The sequence below is a fragment of the Populus alba genome, chromosome 17 (genome assembly GCF_005239225.2).
Source record: "Populus alba chromosome 17, ASM523922v2, whole genome shotgun sequence".
NCBI lineage: Eukaryota > Viridiplantae > Streptophyta > Magnoliopsida > Malpighiales > Salicaceae > Populus > Populus alba.
In genome coordinates, this window is record NC_133300.1 from 17,077,979 (window position 1) to 17,086,654 (window position 8,676).

General features: G+C 31.8%; 1 protein-coding gene across 1 annotated transcript; it reads left to right on the top strand.

Annotated features, from left to right (window-relative positions):
- Positions 1-6,970: 6,970 nt before the first annotated feature.
- LOC118029729 (uncharacterized) lies at positions 6,971-8,676 on the top strand. Its single transcript, XM_035033645.2, has 2 exons — positions 6,971-6,988; positions 7,606-8,676. Coding segments are annotated over exons 1-2 (753 nt in total). The 5' UTR covers positions 6,971-6,986; the 3' UTR covers positions 8,357-8,676.

Below are 8,676 nucleotides of genomic sequence, written 5' to 3' on the forward strand. Positions count from 1 at the left end.
CTTTGCTTAGTGGAGAGATTATCATTGAATTACAAGATACTCCTTAATAGAAAATATCAACTACATTATATATTCATAACACTTTATATTTCTAATTAGCTCGCTAAAATAAATCAACAAAAAAAATACCACATTATTTATGCTGGTCTATTATTATATTTAATTTATAGAACTGAAAACCCTTATAATATTAATATTCCAATTTTGCTATTGAACTAAAAAAAACCTAGCTATAAGGGCTAACTTCTTCTTTTCTTTTCAATCTCCAGCAATGCTCAGAAGAAATGATTGAAGCCATTATTTTATGACATGACTGAGTTATTGGGGGTGCCCTTTCTTGCCCTGGCTAGATTCGATTTTCAAGGTCTAGCAAAGAAGATGAGTGCCTTGTTCTAAAATTGATCAAATTTTTGACAAAATCATTGCAAATTTAGGTTGAAGCCACCAAATGGGAATATGGTTGTGGATGGAATCATTAGTCCTATATGCCATTAACTTGAAGAGATGTCTTCAGATCCTTGGTATATATGCCGGGGAGGATCCTACCACCACCAGATGAGGTAGGGGACTTGTGTGACGGCTGACTGGTTGTATAGGATAGGTGGTAGTGGTGGGTATGGAGGGCATGTTATGAGAGATCGATAGGCGAGGGAGGACTTTTAATATGAGTGGAAGAAGATATAGGAAGCAGCTCTTGGTGCAATCGATTTGGAGCCCTGAGTTGAAGGCACGTTCCAGCCCTAATGTTTTGGACTGATAAGGTGGTGGTCTTTTCTAGGACCTTGAAAGATGGGAAAGAAGAAAAAAGAAAAGAGAAGAATAGATAGTGGTTTGTTAAGAACATCAGATTCTGTGCTCTTGAATCATGAATTTTCTTTTATATTTATTTTGAGTTCCTGATTTAATGTGGTTAAGGAAATTAGATGTATACACAAATGATGAAGGTGGAGATTGGGGAAGGAGGACAAAGAGGTAGAGAAACTTCTTTGCAATCTCCCCTATCATTAATCAAAACATTCATGGATTTATGTGAACTTGACATTTCCACACACCCCACCAAAAAACTAAATTAAAACGTTCTTAGAAATAAAGCAAAAGGCATATGCAAGGCTCATGCAATTTGCTAGAAGCCTAGATAGCACCCAATAACACTACACAGCATGATTGTGAAGGGATGGAGACATGGGATGTCGGCCAGCAAAAGAAGAAAAAGATTCACCCTTTAATGGGTGCTGATAATGTCGAGAAAACCTTGCGTATTTTCAAAGTTGTTTTTTCAAGGCCCCGATGAGCAAAAGATATAGAAGGTTGGGTTTAGGCAACCAAAACACTTGGAAAATTAATCTTTTCTGGTAAGTTTAGAAACCATATAAAGCTAGAGAACAGACTTTCGAACATGCAGCAGTACTTGAGAATATAATGCATGCTTATCCATATCAAAGTAAATGATTCCTTGGCCCTTCCCTTTTCTTTTCAAGAACACTTTTTGCAGGGCAGAAACTTTATGCTATCGGTTTGGACTTTGGATATATACCCATCATGGCTTGCTTGTAAGGCACTGTCTGTGGTGTTCCTGCTTACCAGTTCTCCCCCTCCTCTGTTCTTCACTTTGCACCTTCCTCGCAGAGGGATGGAATCGTGATTATATTTTATCTTATACGAGGTTAAACACTTGAAGGATAGATATTAAAAGCGTTTGGATAATATGAACCTCCTTGAAACTTCTCCTTTTTGCAGAAGTTCTACCATACATGGATGAAAAGAATATGAAGGTTTATTTCTTGTAATTTTTCATCCATTTGATTTCTTACTAAACATATTCTTGATAGTAACAATACTAGAATTTATGAATGTGAAGAATCATGTTGATCTTATGGAAGAACTGGGTTAATTTTTAGAAGCATATTCCTGTAATATAATTTCAAAAATCAGAGATAAGAGATAAGATCAGATGTTCATAAGAGAAGAAAACAATAATTAAGATCTAGCTAAAACCCAAGAAAGTGTAGCCGATAATAATTCAACCTCTAAAGCAGCTAAGAAACGGTACACCGCAGGTCCACAGCCAGGCCGACTTCTCATATAGATCCCAAAATCTACAGCTCAACTCATCGGTGTAGCTCGACAATCAGGGCTAGCTCAGATAGCATCAGAGCGTGTAAGATTTGGTTTAGCTACCTTTTCTTGAGCTTCATGGTTGTCTGTCCAAAACTCCAGACAGAAAAACCAGAAGGGACAGTGACAAAACTACAAGGTGCTTGCCGCATGGCCAGTGTCGTGATTTATCGTGGGTACCAGGACAACAGACCACGTTTGTTTTAGTTAGTGGCCAGAATTTGTGATGTAAGAACTGTTTAGGAGATTGATATTATTCATATGGTTTTTTAAGTAGTATAAATATGATTTTTTTTAATGTATGATCCAATAAAAAAAATCATTTAAATATCCCATTTGCGTTTTAATGTTAATATTTTATCAGAGAAAAGTTGTGGATATGAAAGGAGTTTTTTTAAAAAATAATCTATGCTTTGGTTCTTAATTTTTTATTTTTCATTTTGACTCTTCCGTTGAAGCTGCGAAGCTAAAGAAAAAAAACTATTTTTTTTAATTAATTTTTACTTTTCAATGCCCTGAGTAGAGTGTTTTCTAAATGTTATGTCACATGCAAGTGGCCATGGACGGAAAGGGAAAAGGAAAATTAAAAAAAAAGTTAAGTACAGATGATGGAAAGAGGTTGAAAAGTATTCAATGGTCCATTATTGGACCATTTATTATTGGAACATCAGCTATCAAGTATATATAGTTGCCCAATCAGTTTTATCCCAGAACAAATATATTATTTCAATTTTTAAAAAAATTATAATAATATCATTCTTAATAAATAAAAAATTCCTTGAAATTGACTTGATAGTATTTTATTCAAGTTTAATTGGTTCACTAGTTTGTAAATTGACATGTTCACTAAAGTTAGGCATAAATCAATTTTGAGAGGTATATTTTAATTAGTCAGATTCTAAATTTATTTTTTTAAAGATTACTAGTTCGAGTTTCAGAAATCTCATGACTACTGGAAGCTTATATGGTCGTTAACTTTAGAGTCTATGAGATTAATCGAGGTACACGAAAGTTAACTCAAATATCCATCTTAATAATAATAATAAAAAGTTTAACATAAATCTTTAAATTTTATTATTTTTATTTATTTTTTTCACTAATAATTTACCCTTCACTTTGTTGACAAACCAGCATCCGTGAAAGAAAAATAAATAAATTTATAATAATATCATTCTTAATAAAGAAAAAATCCTTGAAATTGACTTTGATATCGTCTTATTCAGGTTTGATTGGTTCCCTAGTTTTGTAAATTGACATGTTCACTAAAGTTTGGCATAACTCAATTTTGAGAGGTATAGTTTAATTAGTCAGATTCTAAATTTGTTTTCTAAAAATTACTAATTCGAGTCTCAAAAACCTCATGGTCATTGGAAGCTTATATGGTCGTTAACTTCAGAGTTTATGAGATTAATCGAGGTACACGAAAGTTAACTCAAATATTCATCTTAATAAATAAAAAATAAAAAGTTTGACATAAATCTTTAAATTTTATTATTTTTATTTAGTTTTTTCACTAATAATTTACCCTTCACTTTGTTGACAAACCAGCATCCGTGAAAGAAAAATAAATAAATTTATAATAATATCATTCTTAATAAAAGAAAAATCCTTGAAATTGACTTGATAGCGTCTTATTTAGGCTTGATTGGTTCCCTAGTTTGTAAATTGACATGTTCACTAAAGTTTGGTATAACTCAATTTTGACAGGTATACTTTAATTAGTTAGATTCTAAATTTGTTTTCTAAAAATTACTAATTCGAGTCTCAAAAACCTCGTGGTCACTGAAAGCTTACATGGTCGTTAACTTCAGAGTCTATGAGATTAATCGAGGTACACGAAAGTTAACTCAAATATTCATCTTAATAAATAAAAAAATAAAAAGTTTGACATAAATCTTTAAATTTTATTATTTTTATTTAGTTTTTTCACTAATAATTTACCCTTCACTTTGTTGACAAGCCAGCATCCGTGAAAGAAAAATAAATAAATTTATAATAATATCATTCTTAATAAAAGAAAAATCCTTGAAATTGACTTGATAGCGTCTTATTTAGGTTTGATTGGTTCCCTAGTTTGTAAATTGACATGTTCACTAAAGTTTGGTATAACTCAATTTTGAGAGGTATAGTTTAATTAGTTAGATTCTAATTAAATTTGTTTTCTAAAAATTACTAATTCGAGTCTCAGAAACCTCGCGGTCACTGGAAGCTTACATGGTCGTTAACTTTAAAGTCTGTGAGATTAATCGAGGTACATGAAAGTTAACTCAAATATCTATCTTAATAAATAAAAAATAAAAAGTTTGACATAAATCTTTAAATTTTATTATTTTTATTTAGTTTTTTTCACTAATAATTTACCCTTCACTTTGTTGACAAACCAGCATCCGTGAAAGCATTTTATAATAATTCCTGTTTTTTATATATATATTTTAATATGATTTTGATGCAAATGTAAGCCAGCAGAATTGTTTACTAAGGGTGTGTTCAAAAAAATATATATTAAAGTACATTGCGCATCTTAATTTTAGTCAAAATCCAGTCTAGACAGTTAGGGCGGATCCAGAGATTTAGGGTTTCTACAACTAAATAATGATAAAAATAACAAAACCCAGATGAAAGAAAGAATCCATATGCTTGAGCTCTGACTCACTTTGTCAGCCATGGTGGACATAAGATCATAACAGATGAAGCACAGTAGTGCTCTCCTCCCTCGTATGTGCCTTCATGAGCATGTAAGTGTTATTATTTGGCCATGGTGGACACCACGATCAGAGCTCTGTCTCTCTTTCTTTCCCCCACCACGTTTTTATTGTACCGTGTAATTGTTATTTAAGAAAAATATTATTAGATTAATGAGCATAAATGTTTAGTTTTTAAATATGTAAATATTGTATATATATGCTCATAGGCTATTGTAGAGTTCCTGCCCTCGTAATTATATGTTTTTCATTACATTTTAATGTATTTGATGTTTATTTTCAGTTTGGTTTTATTTTTATTAAAAAAAATAATTAAATTATTTTTTTAAAATCAAAACCGGTTTAAATTAACTGGTTCTGATTTAACTTGTTTTTTTTTTTTTTTTTAATTTAGTTCGGTTTTTTCTAATTTGAATTCGGTTCAACTTGGTTTTTTCAGTTTCATGTTTATAAAACTGAACTAGTCGGTTTTTTAAAAACTGTAATCGATTTTATCAGTTTTTTTTTATATTTCAGTTTTTTTAATTATTTTTATTTTGATTTTCAATTTAATTGGTTTTTTTACTTTTTTTTTATCTTTATTAATTTAACTAAACTTTCTACTGTTTACTTTTTATTGTGATCTTCCGGCATATCACATAAACAGCTACAATCCAAATTAAGAGCTAATGATCTACAAATCACAAATCTCTCTTTGCTTATGTTTCAATTTGTGGTTCATGAACAGTGCGGAGCGTACTGAGTGATTAATATTTTTTTTTGGATGATTAGGATTTTTTAAAACAGTTTTAGGGTTTATTATTATAAATATATATCATGTAATTTTATTTTGTTATAGCATGCTTGGGCTATTTGTTTTTGCGTTCTAAATTATTTTTAAAAAAATTTAAATTTTTTTTATTAAATTCAAATTAATATGTTTTTAGTGTTTTCAAATCATTTTGATATGCTGATGTCAAAAATAATTTTTTAAAAATAAAAAAAAAAATATTATTAACTTGTATTTTAGCACGAAAAGTTATTTGAAAAACAATCACAACCATACTGTCAAACAAGTTATAAATCAAGTGTTGATAATTGACTTGACAATTTAATAATACAAAAATATTTTTTTCAAGTCAGTTTCGAGTTGGATAGACAATTATAGGACTCTAAAAAGCATAATTTTTAGATCCGGTCCAGCCTAAGGCTTAGATTTCAGGTTTTAACTGGATTATCTAGGTTAAATTTTTTTTAAAAAAAATTAAAATAATATCATTTTAGTAAAATAAAAATCAACGAGTTGCAATCGGGTTTTTAATTAGGTCTTACCGGGTCAGCTGGGTCATATTAGATTTTTTTTTTCCTTGTTTTTTTCAATCTAATTTAATTTCAATCCCAGGTTAATTGGGTTTTAAAACTATACTAAAAAGTCATTTAGCCACGAAACACATGCACATAGAAAAACAAATCCCAAGGTACCATCCATTTCACTATACTTGGTATTCTTAAAAAGCAAGAAAAGAAAATCCCTAGTTCAATTCTCAATTTTTTGAATACAGCCTTAATAATAATAATAATAATAATAATAATAATAATAATAAAAGGTTACCGTCCATTTCCTATATATACAAAGGACAGCATCCATTTATTATTATTATTATTATTATTATTAAAAAAGATGCAATTCATTTTCTCAAAAGGCACATCATTTTCTCTGAGAGAGAGAGAGAGAGAGAGAGAGAGGAATTCCATAATTATAATTTGATAGCAAGTGGACCACTTCTGAAGAATCTAGATTTGATCATTATTTGTGGAAGAAGATGTATTCAGTCTAAAAAATCCTGCAGCCTTGTATGATTCATAAATCTTTAAATAAACTTTAAATCACTTTAGTTCTTGTTTGTATTTCACGCTTTTCCAACCCCTCCTAGGACCCGAACTATATTGGCCACTTATTCTTCCTTTGTTTGCAGGCGGTGACAGGGTGATTTTGACTTTGGGGCCTCACAGCCAGGCAGACAGTCAGACAGACAGACTCGTTGGGTTTTAATTGCCTGTATAAATCTATTACATTAATCTGTCAGGAAACAATACATGGTTACGTTTTTTTTTTTTTTTTTAGATTACGTTATTTTGCTCAAAGCTGTCTTGGAGGTGGTGGTGGTGGTTCGGCCCTTGACACCATACATGTAGGGCTTCCAAGACATCCTAACCAAGCGGCAAGCAATAATTCCTTGTTAACAATAGACTGATCAATATATATATATATAAGGGATTGCAAATTAGTGACCATAACTTTCTAAGTATCTCCCCCCACGTCAAAGGAAACATGCGTACCTGTTTCATGCTAGTAGCAAGCTATTATTTTCTCCAATAAACACCATCAGGTCTGGTTATTGGTGCTAAAATCTCTCTAGATAGACGTCTTCTTGTTATCTCTACTATCCCACCTTCAAACAATAGACTCAGTCACCATCTCTATCTAAAATCAGCTGCTCCTTTATTTCTTGGCTTATTTCTTCTTGGTTTCAGTTTCCATTTCCTTATCTTCACTTCTTTTTGTTGATAACCCTCTGTTAGTGCTCACCTGCTAATTCTTAGATACCAAAGTCTTCAATTTTGTGATGAACTTTAAATGTAGCTTTTGTTAGGTTCCAAATTTGAATGCTTCTTTTCTTTCTTAACAAGAAACGACCTCAAAGTTTGGCTGGCTGTCTTTTTCTATCAGACCTTTGGTTATATTTATTCTTGATATGGTTGCAGTTATTGCTATTGTTTTTGAATGATTTTCTTGTTTTCTTGGAAGGGTAAATCAAGAAATGGCAATTGAACTCTGTCCAGAAAGTTCTGCTGGTGTTAGTCCAAGAATTTCATTTTCTCATGATCTTTGCGTACCGGATGTTGTTCCTTTTGAACAACGCCTCCCTCTTCGATCAGGTTCATTAGGTAACATTGATTTCGACTTCTGCGCCGTCCGAAAGAGTTTCGACTCATCGTCAGCAGACGAGCTTTTCTCTGATGGAAAAATTCTTCCCACTGAAATCAAGAAAAAGACTGCTTCTGCTAAACAAATGGATTCGTCTGTGCCCTCAAGACAAGTCCTACAAGATGATGTTTCGAGCAATGATAGTCTGAAGAAAGACCGCTTGAAAGAAATGAAGAGTTCGAGTAATTATGAAGCAGAAGATCAAAAGCAAAGTTCAAAATCTTTCTGGAGTTTCAAGAGGAGTAGTAGCTTGAATTGTGCTAGTGGTTATGGAAAAAGTTTGTGTCATTTGCCACTCTTATCGCGAAGCGACTCTGCTGGTTCAACACCAAGAAGTAAGCGAGCACCATTAACGAAAGACACTAACCATAAGCAAAATAAACAAGCATTTTTCAAGTCATCACAATCGTCGTTTACGAAGAATTACCAGAAGCCTCCGTTGAAGAAGAACTATGGACCTTATGGAAATGGTGTTCGAGTCAGTCCAGTTCTGAATGTTCCATCAGGGAATCTATTTGGTTTAGGTTCAATCTTCTTCAATGGAAAAGATAAGAAGAACATGAAGAAGTGACTTACCAAATATGTGCTTTAATTAAAAACCACTTTCAGCCTAAATTTAAATTCTGTTTTTTTAGTGGCTTGATGTTTTTCTTTTCTTTACTTAAATATTTTTGTTTACTTGATTTACCCTTTGAAAAGATTGCCATGAAGACAAAGAGATTGAAAGGTGGAGGGGGTTGAGGGACCAAAAGATGATAAAATTCAAGGCACATGGTTCTGGAGCACAAAATGACAGGTAACCATTGCTTTTGGTATTTGCTCATGACACATGCTGTAAATAATTTTATTTTTGGTTTCTTCTTTCATTTTATACAAGAAGAGATTATTTAA